The sequence below is a fragment of the Larus michahellis genome, chromosome 6 (assembly GCF_964199755.1).
Source record: "Larus michahellis chromosome 6, bLarMic1.1, whole genome shotgun sequence".
In the NCBI taxonomy this organism is placed as follows: Eukaryota; Metazoa; Chordata; class Aves; order Charadriiformes; family Laridae; genus Larus; species Larus michahellis.
This window is the reverse complement of record NC_133901.1, coordinates 40605077-40625329: the sequence shown is the minus strand read 5'-3', so window position 1 is coordinate 40625329 and position 20253 is coordinate 40605077. Positions and strand designations below refer to the sequence as shown.

The 20253-nt window shown below is 42.6% G+C and overlaps 1 protein-coding gene across 6 annotated transcripts in view; it reads right to left on the bottom strand.

Annotated features, from left to right (window-relative positions):
* Positions 1–20253, bottom strand: part of ANK3 (ankyrin 3) — a 381272-nt gene that overhangs the window by 6185 nt on the left and 354834 nt on the right. For 4 of the 6 annotated variants that reach the window (XM_074592967.1, XM_074592968.1, XM_074592971.1 and 1 more), the window contains 8 exons: positions 19931–20005; positions 18938–19069; positions 17756–17899; positions 14743–15415; positions 12358–12736; positions 8569–8661; positions 335–418; positions 150–209 (listed from right to left, as the gene is read on the bottom strand). In XM_074592967.1, coding sequence (XP_074449068.1) covers positions 150–209; positions 335–418; positions 8569–8661; positions 12358–12736; positions 14743–15415; positions 17756–17899; positions 18938–19069; positions 19931–20005 — 1640 coding nt within the window. The remainder of the gene's footprint in view (positions 1–149; positions 210–334; positions 419–8568; positions 8662–12357; positions 12737–14742; positions 15416–17755; positions 17900–18937; positions 19070–19930; positions 20006–20253) is intronic. The other 2 variants (XM_074592970.1, XM_074592973.1) reach the window with 1 other exon arrangement.

The following is a 20253-nucleotide window of genomic DNA, read 5'->3' as shown; positions in this document are numbered from 1 at the left end:
ACACACACAACTTGTCAATAACCGCAAGCACCGCACTTTGCCAAGGCTTCTTGTTAAATGCAAACCTCCAGCCCTTTAGCAGCGCTTTCTAGCAGTCACCACCACCCTCCGCGTCTACTGTTATTTCCTGGTAGTCCCCGTTCCATTACCATTTCACCAACTTTCCTCTCATGGGGGATAACAACGCGTCTTACTACCTTCCGGGTGATCTGTGGGAAGCAATAGATGAAAAGTATCGATTTTTTTTTTCCCCTAGCTTCTAAATGGAGAAAGTATGTTAAAAGAAGTTACTTGAATACAAAGACTCAAGAGCGGTGATGTAATTCGTGATTACTTTTCTCGTGATGACGTTGCCTTCTTCATCGGTAAACTGCTCCTCTGTTACAGATTCACCAGGAATGTTTTTTGCTTCCTCACCCTAAAGAACGTGTTATAAGATTAGCGATATAGCCTACATCCTGCCAAACCCACACAGATTTCCACAGCAATCCAAGCAACAAGCACATGCCAGCTTCAACTTTATGTAACAGTTTGCTTTATGTCACACAACTAGTATGAAAGCCTTGCTCATTTAGCATGCCAATACCTGTGCATTTATTCTACAGAACGTGTCCTTAAAGCCTGTCGTGAGCTTCTAGCCCATTGCTCTTATTAACTAATTCATGACATGAAGCTCTCAGGGCAACAAATCATCTCGCGGTCAAGTCTGAGTCCTACGAGATGGAGGCACAAATTCATGAGGATATAATCTCTCATCAGCCATCCATTAGCTTTTCACAGCTGCTCAGGCCCCAGCACACACAGAAACATGGTCTAACACCAAAACAAGGTGGGGGGAAATTGGGAGTTAAAAAGACCGCTCTGCCTACAGCTTGCTAAACATCAAGGTCTTAAACACAGGCACAGAAGACAAGATTTCTCAGCATTTAGAGAATGGAGGAAAGGTATCTTACGTGACATTTTTCCAGCACGGTAACGCCCACTGACCCGCCGAGCAGCCTCGGCAGCCCGGTGCACCGCTTACTGACATCGGCTTCTTGCAGTACCAGGAATTTATAGGCCCAGCATAAATAAATGTAAAAGCAGTTTCCTAACTGCTATGCTAGTGACTTAATACCACTACAAGAATTATTGTTCAAATTATAAATAAATGATGTCGCTTTAGAGTCTAAGGCTGGCTGGCAGTCATGAACTTATGTCCCAGATGACCATTGACAATTTTACCTCCTAAAGTCATGATTCCAAACCTGGATGCTGAAGAAAGCACTGCATTCGATGCTTCAAAAATATCCATTGTCTGTGCTTATTTATTTCATATAAATAAAATAAATATAATCATAATGTAGCTGGCCTACATATGAAAAATTTCCACACGTAAGCAAATAACCCTTTAAACAAGCAACAAAATCCTTAAACCTTTTCTTCTCCCCTCACCCTCAAGCCCCTACGGAAAAAATGACAAGTAGAGGGAGGAAGCAGAAACAAACATTGCATAAAACATATCAATATTAACAACAAAATAATAGTTGAAATGAGATTATTACAGCTCAACATCCAGCTTTCATAATGCTTCCACATACTAAGCAGCACAGGGTAAATATAATTCCTATTTCCTGTGGTCTATACGCTACATAGTTGTCTAGGTAAGTTCCTGGCACGGCTCTATAATGGACAAATATAGTGATGCCATGTTTATTTTTTTAACTGGTGCCCCTACAAACACGGCGTTTTCAATATGTACATTGTAATATTAGGTTTGTATGCCATTTCTAAGCTCTAAACCAAATAAACCTTTCATTTTGTTTACAAGCCATTTGCGGGCTTTTCTACAGCCAAGCTTTTTCCATTTCCCTCACTTTGGAGGGACCGGAGCGGGCAGGAGCTGGAGGGCAGTACCGCAGAGCAGAGCCCCCATCAGCATTTCTCATTATTCACAAGTGCAGAATTTTTGCTTAATTAATATTGAAAGCTGTATCAAAATCACCGCCTGATAATTAAGTAATTAAAGAGTTTCGAGCATTTTACATGTCTTTTTTCCCCACACTTTCACAGGCTATATATAAGCTCTGAAAAATGTTGAACTTCGATGCTTCAGGAAGCATCACCAAGGGAAGGGCAGGCTCCGCAGTCCTGCGGATGTCACTGTGTAGGGATGTAAGGATGAGGTCCCACGTCTGAGATACACCTGGGGCTGAAGGGACCTAGCTGAGGTCCCCAAGCCCAGGCACGGTGGCATCCCTACAAGAGGCACAGCAGAAACAACAGCTGCTGAAGCCTTCAGATGGGGCCCGGGCTGGGCCCCCACAATTCATTCCCCAGAAGGACTCTGCTGAGGGGTCACAGGAAGGAGAAACGACAGACCTGCCTATGCACGGAGGGGAGGAGGAGGGAAGTAAGGGGCTGGTCCCCCTGGTGAGTGGGGCCCCCGTGCTGCAGCCTGCTCCTTCCTTTCTCATGAGTGAGAGCAGAAACGAGAACGGCTGCTGCGGCGGGGGGTGAGGAACGGGTAAAGGTTCGGGGAACTGAAACCTGTGGGGCTTCCCAGCCACAATGAAGCGGGGGGAAATCCTGATTCCGGAGACACAATACTTTAATCAGAAGCATAGCAGATGGGGAGGGAACTGGCTGCATGGTTTCTTTCCTAGCCTAAGTGACTCCCCAGTAAGCTCCCACGTGGTGCCCTAAGGGACAGGAGGGAACCCTGCCCCAGACACCCTTCCCACCCCGTGGAGCCCAGAGGTACGGAGAGGTTCCCTCTCACAAACAGCATCTCCAAAGTCACTACAATAAAAACCAGAAATAAAACCACATGGCCAGCAGGAAGGCCACCAGTCTCCCCGGCACGCCAGTGCTGCTTGCGTGCACTGGGCCTTTGTCTCCTCACGGCCGCTATGAGCAAGGTTGTTCCTTAAGACAAATTAGCAAGAATTACTGGGTTCAGCTTTAAAATTAAAAAGGTACCGATGCACTGAAAAATGTCTCTTGGAAGAAAACACAGTTTTAAAGGTATGGTGAATCTTGGTTTTTAATTAGCTACATGCTCCTTTAAGCCCAGTTTAAGGATAAAAGCCGTAAATACTCAGCAGTCTGCACGCATGAAATCCAGCTTTCACAGTTCTCTTGCTGGTGGGTAGTTAAACAAATTGCAGGAGGGCCCACAACTGGCAGGAGGTAGATCTGATTTACTGACGTTTCTAATCCTATGCAGTTATAAAGACGGATGTTTGCTAGGAAAAAAAAAAAAACCTTACCCACTGGCAGTTTTACTTGTCAGATCTCAAACCCGCTTTGGGTTAGAACGGCACATTAGATGACCTTGTCAACAAAAGCCGTTTTTAAACACAAAGCTGGTGCATCTGCGTCACAGAGAAAGAATAAAATTCTTTCTGCTGCATCAAACTTATGCGGGCTTCATTTTACCCTTGACCAGTTGAAATCACTGTCACAATACCAAGAGCTTTAGAAACGCAGGGAGAAAACTTAATACCGCGATTACTGGCAGCTCGGTTATATCCCTGGGACTAAAGCATACAAAGGCTGCGGTCTGCAAGCCTCAGCCCCAGAACATGCCAGGAAGCTTTGCAAAGCAGAGTGCTTTAATGTCACCCTGCTCGCTGGAGTGTAGTCCTGCCAAAACCAGCTGGTATCCTCTCTCTCTGCGGCTCTCCAGGGCAGGAGAAGCAAAGAGCAGCTTCCTCAAAGCCTCCCGCCAACTCCACTGATTTTCTTAACAGTTATTTGCAGATTATGGGTGTTCCCAGGGACCTCCAGATAAATGGAGTTATACAGTTGGTGCTGCAGCATTGTGCCAAAGTTCACTGCAGATTTGTCAGAGCTCTGGTTTTCCTTCATGTTTGTTTTGTTACTAGAGGGATAATAGTCCCTTTTATTCCTCCTATACATCTAGTGTTGTTGTAACAGTGGAGAAAAAAAGGTGCGGCTGGATGTCTCTTACCCAGATGGATAAAAAGAAATTTAAAAGCAGACAGAAATAAGCAAGACGGAAAGATCCTACACATCTCATTTCGCCAAAGACCAGGGGTAATGCTGCAATGGGAACAGGAGCTGCGCAGAGCACCCAGACCTCTTCCCTTACTGGCCTAAGCCACCATCAAGACGTAATCCTTTCGGTCTCAAGATCACATTCTTGTAATGCATAAACAGCAGCTGTGCCTCGCTCTCCTTGGGGTCTCAAGCCTCTGTGGCAGTAGAAACAAACATCTTTCATTAAGGTCATTTTCATTAGCGAGTTCTGCCTACTCAGGGAGTCCTTGTTAATCAGATGCCACGACTCTCTGCCTGCGCCTGTGCTGAGTCTGTTCTCGCTTGTTTGCAGATGGATTGCTAAAGCCGTAGCGGGGGGGAAACAAACCCAACAAACCAAGAGGCAAGCCAACGAGACCTGAAAGGAAACAGTGCCACAAACGGGGCAGAGTATACTCCAACATCGGGAGCTGGGTCATAGGTCTGCTGCTCGTGGCATGGAGCACCACATGATGAACAGACCTTATAACGGCACCTGTGTCTGTGTTTTACTTTACCTCTGTGTTACCTTAGTGAGGCCGGCAGCTCCCACCCTGCCGGTGCCTCCTGGGGTGAGGGTGCTTACGGAGCAGGGCAATTCTGCAGCTCTGACAGCTGGGGAGAGACGAGCGATGGCAGCGGAGAGGCTACACCCAGCTGAATACACAAATGGAAACACTTCCTGGGCGCCTTACATGGGGCACAGGCCCGTAACTATTCTCACCTACAGGATGGCCACGTTTTCACATTCCATAAATAAGTTCCCTCCTCATAATAAGACCACGAAAGCTGCTGGTTCTAGTTTTGACTGACTGCTGCTCAGGCTTCCGGGTCTCTCCTCCAGTGCAGGCTGAACCAAACCCTCTGCAATCGGTAATGGGGGGTTTCGTGGGCAAAATGCACAGAAAGAGACAAATAAATCTTTAATAAAAATTGGCAAGAAATAACAAAAGTACAAGATACAAAATGACATCAGATTTGAACAACCCCTACTTAGAAATCTGTTTTATTTTCCATTACAAAATTCTACCATAAACCTTTTGGCAAGAATCTTACTAAACAGTTTTTGCCAAAAATTTGTACCCATGAAAGATGTAACAACCTCTGAAAAAGCATGAAAATTTAGACACTGATTTCTGTCATGACTGAATAAAAGGAGCTTTGGATCAGGCTCTGAATGTGCACATTGTGGCAGCACTCTTTATTTTTCCCTTGTGTGCTAATTGCTTGCATTCCTGTGCTACCATAAAACCCCGTTTCTTTTGCAACGCCCCATCCCATCAATGCGCCATGTGAGCAGAAGAGGGGAAAAGGAAGCAAAAACAAAAACATCTGCGCTACCTTGAGGTTAGAATACGATCCTATTGCATGTGGAAATGGGCATCAGTCCTTGCTTGTCTGGTTTTATGGGCTCAGCCCTCTGAAGTGCTAAATCCCATGGGAATGTGGTGGAGAGTGCTGAACACTTGACAGGACTCGGCTCTCAGACTGCTGGGAAAATACCTCCGGGGGAAAGAAAAGCCTTTCTCCGTATTTGGGCCAGGACAGAGAGCTAAGGTAGCAGTTAAACGGAAATAATAGTGTTAGCAATAATGCCGAACAGCGCTGAAAGGAAAAACAAGTTGGGAAAGAAGAACAAAGGTAATGAAGCAATTCCGCCCTGACAGCAGCTGTGGAGGCACATAGGCAAAGTCTTTTTTCCACAGGACTCCATTTATCCTCAAGGTTTTGGCGTTACCAAACTTTAGCCCTGCAGGCTATGCAAGGGATGTTGCTTTTAAAACAACCTGCGGGCAGTAATGAATATATGCTACGGCGAAACAACGCAGATCCCACGTGCAGCTCTGCCCAAGCGCGCCCTCGTCCCCTGCCCACTGCTGCTGTTGGCACAAGCCAGCAGAGCAGGCTCTCGGCGCGGCACAGCGCTGCCAGCCATTTATGAAGCCTGCGCCCAGGTTTTCCCTATGTTCAAAACAGTTTTTACTCCAGCGAATGCAAGCTCGACAAAGATTTCTAGGGCTGGCTCCTAAGTACCCATAACATAAGACAGTATGGGATAAGTACTGCTGTGGTCCAGGTGGGATGGCAGAAAAGCACCAGGGCATTTCGTCGTCAGTGTGTGATGGGCCTGCTGCCTGCAGGACAGGGAAAAATGTCCCTGCCTTCTACTCTGCATCGCCCCTTAACAACTATTTGGCTGGCCAGGAATGTCAGAAAACACAGACGTAGGAGAGCCTGATTCCCCTCTTGCTCCTGCTCCGTGCCAGCCCCGCTCGGAGCAGGCCTTGGAGAGGGCACCGGGGCCGGGCACTCAGGCACCGGCTGGCGAGAGCCCACTGCTCCCCACCACTGCTTGGGGCCCTGCGGCAGAAACAGGGGGATTACTTTTACTCTGCAGGCTGACAGCGTTGCTCCATGCCTCGGAGCACTATATCCTGAGTCCCTGAACGAGGAGCCATTCCTTAGCTTGCCCATGGCTCTCGCAGGGATCTCAGTTCACCCAGACTGAACCTCTGCTCCCAGGAATCCAGTCTGGGTCCCTACCGATGTTAAAGCTCGATCCTTCCATTTCATACCACCATTTCATGAACTTTACATGATCAAAATACTCCTATTGAAATGGTTGGTGCCACTATCAAACTCTTTCTCTAAAAGGACTGATGATTGCTGCTTTGAATTTTTTTCTTGTCTTAAGCTTGTCTTGAGATGCAGAGTGGGGGATAAAAAAGAAGCTGTAAATCATCAGAAAATGACAGAAGCATCACATGTGTTTTCTAATCAAGAGACCTCTAACCCAGCTCAGGTCAGACACATTCCCAAGAGGGCAGGTTCAGCTGCCTCCGCTCACCATGGATGCCCTCCCCATGGCAGCTGCCCCGGCTGTGCGTTACAACACTATATACGCTGCTTTACCGCTGCCCTGTTAAAAGTTCAACCCCAAATTGTACCTCCACATTTAAAAACAAGTTGCTGTGCCTTTCTCTCAACCCAGCGGATGTACTTGGAAAGCAAGTGAAGGCTGCCTTTAACACATTTTCTCTTTTCTACTCCGACACTTCCTGACTCCAAACCAGGGGACACTGAAGTAGTTCACACATGAACTGGGTGGGGGACCCTCAGCCACAGGGAAACTGTGCGGTCTTTAAAACTTTCAGCACACAGATACTTTATGTCTTACCAGAAACACCCTTATAGCATTGGAGGGTCTGTAACCACCCCCAGGCCACCTGCCCTGTGTGAAAAGAGAAGCCGCATTCCTGTTTCTGACCAGTCATGCCTTATCTGCAGAGGGAATGACCGATGAAGTGTTAGATCCCAACCTGCCCAGCGCCTTTCATGGAAGGCAGGAGGTTTTGCTTGTAAAGATGAGACATTGGACAAAATATTTGCTTCTACTGACCTCGTTTTTGCAGTTCCTGCCTTGTCCCAAATAGGAGCACAAACAGTATACTGAAGAAATTCAGGGTGAAGACAGTCAGAAACGTCATCCTGCCTTTTCCGAAAGCATCTGTGTCTTGGGGAGACCAGTGGCCGTGCAGAGCAGCCTACCTGCCACCCGCATTATACCGACGGTGCGCTGCCTCTGTGCCCGCTCTTCTCCACAGAGCTTGCAAATAACAGCTAGATAGATATGTGCAACCGGAGTGTCACAAATCCTTCCTAAAGTAACCACTGTATCTTAGGCAAACCCAGCTAGTGCTGGAATAGCACTATGGTGGCTGGCTGGCTTTTTTATGGCTTGACCACCTGATTTTCTAATAAGAATCTAATAGATCCTGTAAGTTACTGAGGGATTAACATAATGGTTTCCAATGCAAAATTATTTTCTTATGCTAGATGCTGCAGGCAAATAATAGCATACTATGTGACCATACAAGAAAAAATATGAGGGCAAATGCAATTATTTATATGACGATGCCGTTGTTAGCAGTATATAAAGTATATTGTGCTGTAAATAAAGGCCATCTGTAAATAAATATACTAAATAAAGCCTACTGAAGGCAATGCAAAGGCTATTATTAACTTTGGTAGGTTTTAAATCGTGATCATCTGCTGTTTTGAGGAGGTTTTCCAGAACACATTAAGCACTTAAGACCACAAGTTTCAACCAGACTACAGGGCTCATATGCTCCTGTATCCCACTCCTGTACATTCCTGCAATTTTTAAATTTGTAATTTAGAATATTTTTAGGGAAATAAAAAAAAAAAAGAAAAAAAAAAGTCACCCATATCTGCCTGCAATTCATTTTGCTCTACATCAGACCAACACACTGCATCTAGCTGTAGTCTTTAAGATGCCATGCAAAACCGCGGCAGTGAAGGACACGACATGCCATGCAGCACGGTTGCTTCCCAGCAGAAGACAACCATAAACCTCTGGGTTAAGCAAGGAAAGGCCACCTAGCACTTGGTTATAAATACATACTGGTAGCGGAAAGCGCCACTACCAGAGGGACTCCACTATGCCAAAACCGACATTCTGACACAGCAGTCCAAACCCACGTCCATGCCAACGTTGCCTCAGGAATGCAAATCATAAAATACCTTCAGAATCAAGCGCCGTCGATAAACTCTTGTTGTAATTCTCTGCTCCTCATCTGAGCTCGAATCACTGTCAATCTCACTGTCACTACATTCCTAATAAATGCAGTTTTAGTACATTTGAACAGCACATTTGCAAGACAAGAACATGCTGATCAGGACTAGAAGAAAACAGAGGTTATCATGGACAGTGTTTTTCCTGTTTCTATTACACACATGACGACTCACAGTTTTGGTCTTAAAGTATATGGTGGGAGGAGGCCTTTTTGCTCTTTGACATGCTGTAGCTTGGTAAGTACACCAGGTATGGAGTATTTCAGCAGCTCTTAAGTCTTAGAAAATGGTATTTAGAATGCATCTGACCTGCGGAATTTCTACATCTTACGTGGTTGTTCAAAATTTTATGTACAAAAAACCCCTTCTCATAACTGCTTGCTTTTTTCTCCTCAAAAGTTAACGTTGCAAATGAATTGCACAGATTGACAAGGCATGGGAAATGCATTCCCTCCTAAAGAAAGACGACAGTCACACAGAAAGATTCAGTGGAGCACCTCCACAAAGAAGATTACATATAAGCATTTTGAAGAACTTCTCCACGTAAACGGCTTTCCTGCTCAGTATTTATCTGCTTTTGAGTAGCAAAACTGTAGTGTGAAGTACCATCATTCTGCATTTTTTTAAGGAGGGAACCAGTAGATCTCAGTTCAGGGTGAGGGGGAACGGCCTGACGCTGCTCTCAGCTTGGTGCCGGGAGGTACCACAGCCACACACAGGCATCTAACTCTGACCTGGAGCCCTCTGACAGCCCCGATGTTTTCCCTTCCGAAACCCAAGGAGCTCTGCAGCTTGGGTGCTGGGCAGCTCTGCGTGCACATGCCTGGCAGAGGGCTTCACACCTATGTGTGTGAGGGACACAGGGCAGAGGCCCTTCTCACGTGATGTTTGGGTGAACCAATCCTTTTCTGAACAGAGAAGATGGAAAATTTTCTCTGTAATTACTCAGTGACAGCCCCAAACTGATTTTTAAGTCATGAACAGTGGATATTGCTAACTGCATTTCTGTTTCTCTTCTTGAATCTGGCCCAAGACGTCCCAAACAAGATGAATTTCTCAGAAATGATGTGTAAAATAAGAGTAGGCATAGGTGGGTGGAGAAGAAAAAGGACTATGTAAGAAAAAGCATTTAGGGCAGCATAACAGTATTCATCTGCACGTAAAGTCTCCTGCTGTCCTCTGACACTAGCCAAATATATATACAAAAAATTATAAACCAACCCTATCCTGAAGAAGTAAAAAGAAGTAGAAGATTCCCAGAGGGCACAAAGGCTTTGGAAGAAGAGTTATTATTAATAAACAGATTCAAGTGGTTTATTTTGTGATGGAATTCTGATGCTGGATGTCACGTCAACCACACGGTGGACATCACCCTCTTTGGGATAACAGAGCAACTGTGCTGCACTCCACTCATTTAAAAAGATCACTGGAATCTGATGCTTGGGCACTGGTAGAGAATTATATGGCCTACACTGTCACTGCACTGCTTTTGTAAGCTTTTGGGCATTTACGTAGACTTGGGATGAGGCCAACAATTTATTTCATCCACGTCACCAGGCAGCAGCCCAACATCAATCGTCTGAGTTTATCTCTTGTTGCAAACTGTGTGCCAAAACACTGACGCAGCCCTCACCCTGCAGGTGGATGACTATTGCTTCTTAGCTCTTTCCCAATGGGTTGCAGAAAAAAATCTCTTTGTGAAGTAACTTTAGTTTGTTCCCCCTTTCTTTCCACAGAAATAAATATGTTTCTTCCATACGTTTCTCTTTATGGAGCATTTCTGAAGAACGCCTTGCAGTTGAAATTCTCTTTGTGTTTTCATGACAGCATGAAGTGTCTCACCATGGACTGGACTGTGTAGTAATTAAACTATTGACTTCAAAAATATTCTTGAAGAAATATTGACAAGATATTAGAAGAATTCTTGTCATTCTAACAAACACTAGTTTGTTACCAAATTCAGGCTTTGTGAGAGATCCACATTTAGAAATCACATTATTTTCCGATACTAGTTTATTCAGAGATCGTGTCTATAAAAAGACTTGTTATTTAGAAGATAAGATTATCACCCTTTACTGATAAGGCAAAAATAGTGCAAAAAGCATGCATAAGATGAGCACGCGCTTATTCTTCCCAATCCAGATGGGATATCCAAAAGTAAAGAGAACAGAAAAGTAGATGACAACTTAGTTTCTCGCTGATGGGAATCCAGAGGGGGAAGCGCAGCTCTGTTGCACACCCTCAGAACGTTACACTGTGCATCTACGTTTATCCCTGCATTTTAAACTGAGCACAATAATACCAGCCCGAGGTCTGCCCCAAAGCCTACTGACACTAAAGGAATTCTGCCATCAGCCTTTAACTGCCTTTGCAGAAGGCTCTTACATTTTTTTAAGTATTCCAGTAATTAGTGAACATTAGGAAAGATCTTCACTGCTTCAACTGTGTCACGAACTAATAACAAGATAATAACAATCATATGCTGCATAACTGCTGAGACTGATTATGTTACCATCTAGTAAAAGAACTCTTGGTTGTATAATCGAAAGAATAGTTTAAAATGAACTAATTTAAACCTGAATGATTTATTGCAGCCCACCACAGCCAACATTTTTATTATGCTACAATAAAAAAAAAAAAAAAAAAAAAGCTATCTCATGTCGAAGCAGTTCTACTGAAATGCCTCCCTTCCAGAAGTTATAATCTCCTCCTGTATTACGCTCAGGAAAAGACAATCTCAGCAGAGAGAATAATGTAGAAGAAACTCTGCAACTCCCTTTTTCAGCCTAGTTCACTGACCGCTCTGTTGTCTGTTCCGTGGCAACCCTCCTACTGCTGGGGTGTGAGGTGCATGCAGCTACGGGGCTATAAGCTGTTCTTTGAATCAACTGTACTTTTAAGCTTCTGGGAAATAAATATAAGCGACTGAGAAAGCTATTAAAATCTTCATCATCAGAAAACAAGTTACAACTGAGGTTCTGCATTTAAGGATGTGCAAGTCGGGCAAGGTAGAAATGAAGGGGAGCCTCTCAGCAGCATTTTAAGAAGAACCACCACCTGGAAAAGTGCTTTACACGTTTAGAAATCCTTTGATTCCTCTTGGCTGGGTGCACTTTGGAGTTGGGATGAATGAGGCGGTGAAACAAAAAACAGAAGGAGGAGATTAAATATTACTCCAAATTTATTTTCCTGCAATTTAACTGAGTAAAAAAAAAAATGCAGGGAGTGTTGGGGACAAGGAGCTGGAGAGGGGCTAAAGAGTCCCCATATCTCCTTGCTCACTTCAATGTCACAAAAAGAAGGAAAACCAGTGCCATCACCTCACTCGAAACAGATGGAGGACACCTGAGCTGTCTGGCACAGTTTGCACAGGTGGAATGTCAGGGCAGGAAAGGTGCCTGCTCCCCAGCCATGCGGGACAGCGGTCCCAGAAGCTGCTCCAACCTCTTCCAGGGCGCGGGGCCAGGCCAGTCAGGCAGAGGATTATGCAGCCCTGCTCAGCTCCTCTGCCTGCCCCGACTCCACCTCATTCTGTTCGCACCAGGGAATATAAATTTCCACTAACTTCCATTTTTCTTAATTTAGCAATAAATAGAAAAGGTATAAAGAAGCATAAAAAAAAAGTCAAAACAACTCTGTCACAAACAACATTACAAGTCTTACAAAAAAATTATGTCAAGCAACTTGTCAAGCAATAGGGACTCCTCACACAGCTAATAATTACAGGACATACTGTACCTTCTGTTCAGACATTACTGCTCCCTCCTCCTCTTGGATGCTTGTTCTTGGCTTGCCATCCTCAGAAGTACTCCAGCTCATCTTCTTCACACTGACAGGCACAGATGTTTTGCTGCCTTCTGTTGTTGGCTTGCTAGTCTCTTCCAAAGATTTCTGATATGCTGTTGATGATAACGTTTGCTCATCAGTACCAGTTGAAATCTGGGGCTTTGTTTTCAGGGCGTCTTTGTCACTTTGTTTTCCCACATCGTTTAAAGATTCCTGGATGTAGGATTTACTTTTCGTCTCTGCTGTGGATTCGGATAGGCTTCCATTTGTTTCTGGCTTCCCTGCTTCTCCTTTGACATATGAGGTAACAGAATCCCTACATTGGTCCGAGCTACAAGCAAAAGGAAAAAGAACAGACAGCCATTCAGTGCTTAAATCACAGGCAAAAGGGCAAAGCACAGAGCCTCTTACCGAGCCTTCCTTCTTAGCACATACATTTCAGACAGAGAAAAGTAAAATTTTAAATTCAGCTTGCAAACATCAATCTATTTAATAGCCTTGTCTTCTGCATCATGGTATCTCTTCAGATAATATGGTGAACACTGGAAAAAAGGCCAAATGTTTTATGTTAATCCCCTTCCTCTTTTGGGGGTGGGGAGGGAGTGGAAAAAAGAGAAATAAAAATACACAAAACCTACCATTTCCCATGTATAATCACGAGATAAATTCACGAGGCACTAATTCTTTAATCTGCTCTCTAACCAAGGAGGTGATGAAAGTAACTGCTACTGTGCAATTACCAGTAATGATCAAATAATTAATGCTGTTTTTCCCCCCAACTACAGTATCTGGACTCCAGATAAGTCACGCCTTTTAAAAAATATTGGTATCTGAAAATAAATCCTTAGACAGTGCAGAGTTTTCAATAATACACAAAGCCAAAGGCAAGGACGGTTACTACAAGATGAAAAGCTGACCAAAATTTTGCCTCAGATGAACTACGGACAGGTTTAACCTGCACTTCTAATGCACGGTTTTCTTCTCTTTTGCATTTTTGCTTGCTTTCAGTTAAGCACTACGACTGTACATGTGAAAATTCTATAGCTGTTTGCTGGCAAAACTCTAATAAAAGATAGCAAATTGAATTAATCTAGTTAAAAATGGATAAGTTATCTTCTTAAGGAAGCCCTTTTCCTTCTAGAAGTGCTCTATTTTACTTAATTTAACACAATATAAAATGCTTGCTTAACAGAACAGAAATCACATCAGTAGTAGATCAAGTGCTTTTACAGCCCTGAAAAACAGTTTGCTGAAATCGATGGCCAAATTCCCACTGGATTCAATAACAGAGCATCTAATGCTACCTGGAACCTTAAAACATCCTGAGTCAAAGCTGCAAAGGATGTAAAGTGCTGACAGACAAATAATCACTCTGCAGATAATCATTCTCTGCTGATTTACAGCTCATGCAGACCTGACTCCTCCAATTAGGAATCATGGGAGGCATGTTCAAAACAAAGGCAGGCAGGAGCTCTTCACCCAGTGGGTACCGGTAAGACTGAACACAGCAACACATATTGTGAATGCTGAAAGCTTAAGTAGGTCCAAGGGGAGGCTGGAAAAGCTCATGCAAGAGAAATGCACTGAGGATAAATTTGTAGAAACCCTCCATCTGAGCAGGTCCTTATGCTGAAAGCAAGGGGAGCCTGGGAAAGTACCGGGGGGAAAAGAGCGTATGCATCCACTCTCCTCCTTCCCTGAGCATCCTCTGCAGTCACTGTTGGGAGGCAGCATGTAGGACTAGACGGATTTGGTATCTCCATTCTTACCTTCTTATGCCTTGTAACTCTTCTTTTTAAAAGTCTAGTAAATCAGCATGACAAAACACGCTTGAAGTAAGCGTTATAAAACCAGTGAAAATTTAAAAATTGGCTTATGGAAAAAGTAACGACTATCTGAGGGAAGGCACAGAGATGCAATGAAAAGGGTGACTGCTAAAAAGGTACTCAAGAAATAAGAGTGATGTAGTATCCTGGTTTCAGATAACGTACATTTTATAGTCTTCAATTCCAGTTACATCTATGCATCACTTAGATGAATTAAAAATGGAAATACACAAGATAAAAAACATGAATAGTGGTATGATCCACTAAACAGAATATAAACTAATTCTGAAATACCTATATTAAGAATGAAACCTGATAAATATACATTTTTAAAGACAGATAAGTCTGAGGCCAAGTCAAGTCAACCGTTACTTTTTCTTTTAAACACATACATGTGCATATATACACATTCTCTTAGAGTAGTAGTACAGCAGCCTCAGCACTGCTCCTGGGGGTAAAAGCAGCATGGGAAGGCTTGCTTACACACACACACTCATACAAAGACGCTCACCTATCATCCAAGCGATCTAGCAGGCTACCACCTATTCTGCGTCCTGACGTCGGTGGCTCGGTGACACTTGACGAGTCAGTCTGCCAACCTGTAATTGAAGACATTTCGCGTTCTGCTTGTTGAACACCTTTAAGAATTGACCATACTCTTTCTTCCGTCATCTCCTCAGACTCAGCTCCTTCTTCCAGATGAATGTCCTCAAACAGTGATTTAAACTTTTCTTCCGTCATCTCCTCATCAGTACCAGACTTTTCTCTCTCAGGCTGTTCAGTCCTTACTCCTCTTTTACTAGTCTCTTCACTCTGCCTTTGTTTAGCATCTTTTGATATCCCGCCGTAACTACCGAGATACCGTGGAAAATCCTTAAGGTCCACTTCCTCCAACTGGCTCTCGCCTACGGAAATATCTTTAGGTGTTCCTTCTCTAGGCTCTGAGAAATCGAGTTTGCTGTCGTCCAGTGAAGTGTCTTCTTCAGTCACCACTGGCGGTGCTGCTGCTGTACCATCTATGTGTCCCTGGGAGGTCACTAACACGTCACTCAGTCTACTGGGAGTTCTAAGGGGTGACTCTAGGCTAGAGGTGTCGCTAAAGAAATCGTCCTGATGGAAAGGGGTGGGTGGCACGAAGCGCAACCCAGTGGGAGTTTCCAGTTCCACTTGAATGGTGGGATAACCTAAGGAAGACAGCACATTTGGACTGACTGGGATGAAGCATGGAGCAACAAATAAGCAAATGTCAAATGATTCATGAATTACTTAACGTATGAAACGGATGAGGAGGTGCAGGTGTATAAGAACAAATGCAGTTCTAATAGATTTTTTTACTTTGTCCTAAATAGATGGAACAAAAAATGAGTACTGCCAGGGAACAGTACGCTGAAGCCAGTACTTTCGACTATTTTGTATATAGTCTGTAAAGATTTCAGCAGTTGTTTTTGCAGCCATTTTAACACTTTCAAGCTATAGCAGATCATCTTATGAGCATGCAATAAATCAAATGTGGACAAGGGTGGTTGTCCCTCTATATCCAATACAATCTCTTGTAGCCGTATTGTGTAAGTTTTTCTTTCCCGGTTTGGTTGTTTTTTTTTTTAATTTGTAAGTTTAATAAATAGATTTTAAAGACAGAAATAGATCATAACATAGGACAGCCACATTTTTGTCAATAGGTATTATTTCTAAAACAGGTCCACATTTTTTATATACTTTTATATAAAAATATACAATACTAGCAATACGGTGCTACTAATATCTATCTCCAATTTAACCACAGAGCCACAAGAATGGAGTAGTTAAAGAATGAGGAACAGAAATGGATCCTAATGAGGATACTAAAGAGCAGTAGACCTAAATACACAGCAGGATAAGAAACTAAAAAAGGAAGTTAAAGGGATAAGAGAACACACAACAAGGGAGAACTATATGAATATTTCAGGTACAGTAAGGTTATACAGGTGAGAGGACTGTGGTGAGTAAGGAGATCTTGGTGATCTTGGAGAGTGAGGCGATCTTGGTGACATGGGTACAATCAGATACACTGATCAAATAAAGAGAGAAAAGAAAAAATGATGAAAACATGAGAAAACTATACAAAAGGATTAAACTGAATATAAACATAAACACGACAACAAAATCTGAAGTTCGCTTTTCAGCAAATTCTGGGTTGGGTAACCTACGAAAGGAAGAAATACATGCCGTGGGGTTAACTTGACATTGTGCTGCCTGCAAAGAGGGGTGCATTAACAGGCTTTGGTTTTTTTCTTTCCTGAATCAGCTGAGAGAAAGGCAAAGGTGGTCTGGTCTTGGTGAGGAAAGGAAGCTTGAGGAAGGTTCAGAGAAGAGGAGAGACAGAAAGCAACTGCAGAGAAGCGTATTTTTTTCATAAACACACTGATGCTACTATTAAAAGGCGCAAGCAACATTTCAAGAGCAACTTTCTTAAAATGTCCACAGAAAATTATTTCTGTAATGCGATGGTTCAATGACCAGCAATGCTGCTCAATAATGGAGGTACACTGAGCTTATATGCTCTAAAGAAAAAAAAAAAGATCTTACTAAAATACAGAGAAAGCTCAATACACACTTGAACAAATTACAAAAAGCAAAGGAAACGTTACTTACAAAAGAAAAATCTCATTTAAGGAGCTATTTATTACGTATGTGACAAAAATCAAAGTAAAGAATGTAGCAACCCAGTGCCTGTTAACTAACATTTAAAAGAAGAAAAAACAACATTTAGCATCTTCAACATATTGATAAATAATAAGTATACCTGTGGCAATTCTGTTTTACAAGCAGAACTTCATTTATCCTTTTAATCTGGTGCAAAATTAACCCGCACAATTCTGTTCTCAACTGGTATAGCTTCCATGTGAAAATTATTACACAATTTTACTTGTTAGTAGAAAAAAATATATTCTCTCATGCACTAATAAAACATTTTCTTATTTTTTCATTGCCATTGCAGGAATGGTCCAAGTGAAAAATCATAAAGTAATTGGTGTTCACTTGCTCAAAGAGGCTTGGTAGTAAATTGTACATTTATTTAGTCTCTGCAGTTATGAAGCACTTTTTTTCCCCCTTGTTCTTCCTTCTTTTTTTTTTCTTCAAAGAATTCTCACTGTTACTTATCTAGACAGGAAGCCAAAGAACATATGTATTTCCAGGTAACTTGGAAAGCATGCAATACCAAGTACATTAAAAATATACATGGGCAAGCCTCAAAGCACAACAAGTGCAGGAGAAAAACATTCAGGTCTTGTCAACTGACACTGAGCCTGGTGGGAACGAGCTTCCTCAGGCCTATGTTTGTGGGATCCTGGGCTTATCGTTTGAGATATTAATGTACAACATACGTATCGTACCATGAGCATGCCTTAGGAGAGGAAAAAGCCTCACATTAAACTCAATTATTTCCATAGAACTTACTGTCATTTTTTCAAGTCTAGTTTATACAACATTACGGTACTATTGGACACGTCACTGAACAAAATATGACCATGGAATTCAATTACCATCAATGGGATCATGAAAAACGTTATTTTCATCTGCAAAACTTCTGGTGCCTGAAATATTTCCATAATCAAATATTGGTCCTTCCAACAGGGTCACGATATCTATTCGGTTAATTTTTGTCAATACAGAAGTTAAGGCATCAGCTGAAAAACAAATAAGACACGTCAGAAAAAAGTTCAGCGTTGCAGAACTGTGTCATCATCTTTCTCAGTTACATTCCCATTGTGTTAATGATAAGTTGCTGGCACATGTTTCTGTCCCGATGCCTTTGGTTCTAGCAAACCCCATCATTTGTCTAAGGAGTCATTCTGCTGCCTACTTTATTCAAGATATACGTCTATTAAGAGTATTCCCTCCCCCCAAGGTATAATTATACTACAATATAAAAGGCACAAAGAATAAGGTCAGAGAGTTCTTAAAGAATGTATTTACTTACTACTGAAACAAAAATCCTTTTACTGGAGCGTAAAAGGAGTGTAAAAATCCTTTTACCATTCTGTTCCAAGCAACAACAGAATAGGTAGCCACGTAGGTAATAATGCGTGTAAGGCTATTCATGCAGTGGATCGTGAAATCTCATTTACAGTAATCTTGTTGCGAGAACACAGTAATACTGGAAATTACTTTTACAGTGAAAGAGATCAAAGTAAATTCAAATGCTGTGTAGGAGTGTGTGGATTAAAGAATGGTAACGAACACCATTGCCCTAATGCAAAAATCCAAACCTCTCTTTCAATTTGAGCAATTCAAGTGACATGCACAGATAAACCCAGCAGAATCAGCGCAGAATCAGTGCCTCCATCACTCCTCATGGAAGGAGGTTTAGTCTTATGACCTGCAATACTGCGAGACTACCAAACTTTTCCAGGCAGCCTCTGTGTGTTCCACGTTCCTCGCTATTGGAAAGTTTTCCCTAGTATTTTCTTTACTGGAATTTAAGCTCATTACTTGTTCCATCAATTATGGATATGGAGAACAGATTATTTCCTTCTACAGATATACTGAGCAAATATGACACGTTTCTGACTTCTGGTAAAAATATAACTGATTTTTTTTTTTCCCCCCATCAGCGGTTTGCAAAAGACATTCGTAATATTTTCTTCAATGTAACCTATTTAGAGCAGGCAATAGATGAAATTGGCTATAACTTACAAACAACAAAAGTGACTACTTGAACTTACTTGTAGCATTTTTCCCATCTCTGGTAACCCATTTTTTTAATAACATGAAGCTTTGAGCAATAAGAGAATTTGGATTTTCTACTCGGATTTGATTTATTTCATCCACAGAAAAATTCAGTTCTCTTGCAAGTTCTATAAAGACAAAAAAAAAAAACAGCAAGCAAGAAAAGAAAACCACAACAAAACCACTAAACAAAGCACAAATCCCTCAATCATCCTGTCAGGCTTAAAAATATTATCTTTCTTCGATCACGCAGATGTCAACAAAACTACCTGACACAAACTTTACAGATAGTGATGAACATGGCATTATATCCTCATACTTTCCTAAAACAGACATAATTTTGAATTTCAATCATCTCTGTGAGCTATTATTGTATTTATACCCAGCAAGCCACTTAAACATGGTGAAAAAATGCTCTGTGGAGACTACTTCATCGCCGCTAATTTATAAAATCTGTTTTTCCTGGTGACTGTTACTCCTTTGTGAGCTCCCTGTGCAGCTCAGCAGCGGTGCTGTCGTCACCCACGCCCGGAGCCGTAAGCCCGCAAAGGGCCAGCTCTGCCCAGCAGCACGTGGAGGTACGGCAGGCACGCAGTTAGGCAACCCCACACGCACCAGCGACTTGCTGGGGCACTGCTGGGCCATGCAATCTCCAGGGCTTTGGGGAAACTGCTGGCCAGACGCAGAGGCAGTCCCCAACCCGCGTAGATAGATCCTCTCAACTCCTTGGGTGACCGGCTTGAGAGGAGAGCCATTTTAGCTGTTTCCTTTATGAGTTTCTATTTGATTTATTGCAAGACCGTGAGATAATTCTTCACGGCTTTTTCCTATCAGGTGTCTTTACCCAGCAACACGTGGCATATTTTGGGAGGCTGGACTCACTGTGAATTCGGGAGAGCCTGATGTGGCCTTGCTGCAGCTTTTGGTATAAGACTACCTGAAAATGTAATAGCTAAGGCTAATTTCAATATTAAAGCAGAAAAGCTTACCTGTCCAGCTAAGTCCTAGGTGATCAGCTACAATTGCCATCCTTATATCTGTCCGTTCACATGGACTCTGTGGACCTGTGATTTACAATTTCTCGATTAAAAAGGTTTTGCACAGAAAACCACAATACTGGACAATAGTTTATTATAAATAATAGCTTTAATTTGACTAAGTTGACAGTGCTTATATTGTTTACTAGAATGGTGGTGTGTCCTAATAACCTACCAAAGCAAATTTTTTTCACAGCTCTTATATTTTCACCTGTGTAAAGCCAAATGTCAAACTACATGATGTCGTGTAATGAAACCAAACATGCTGACAATCT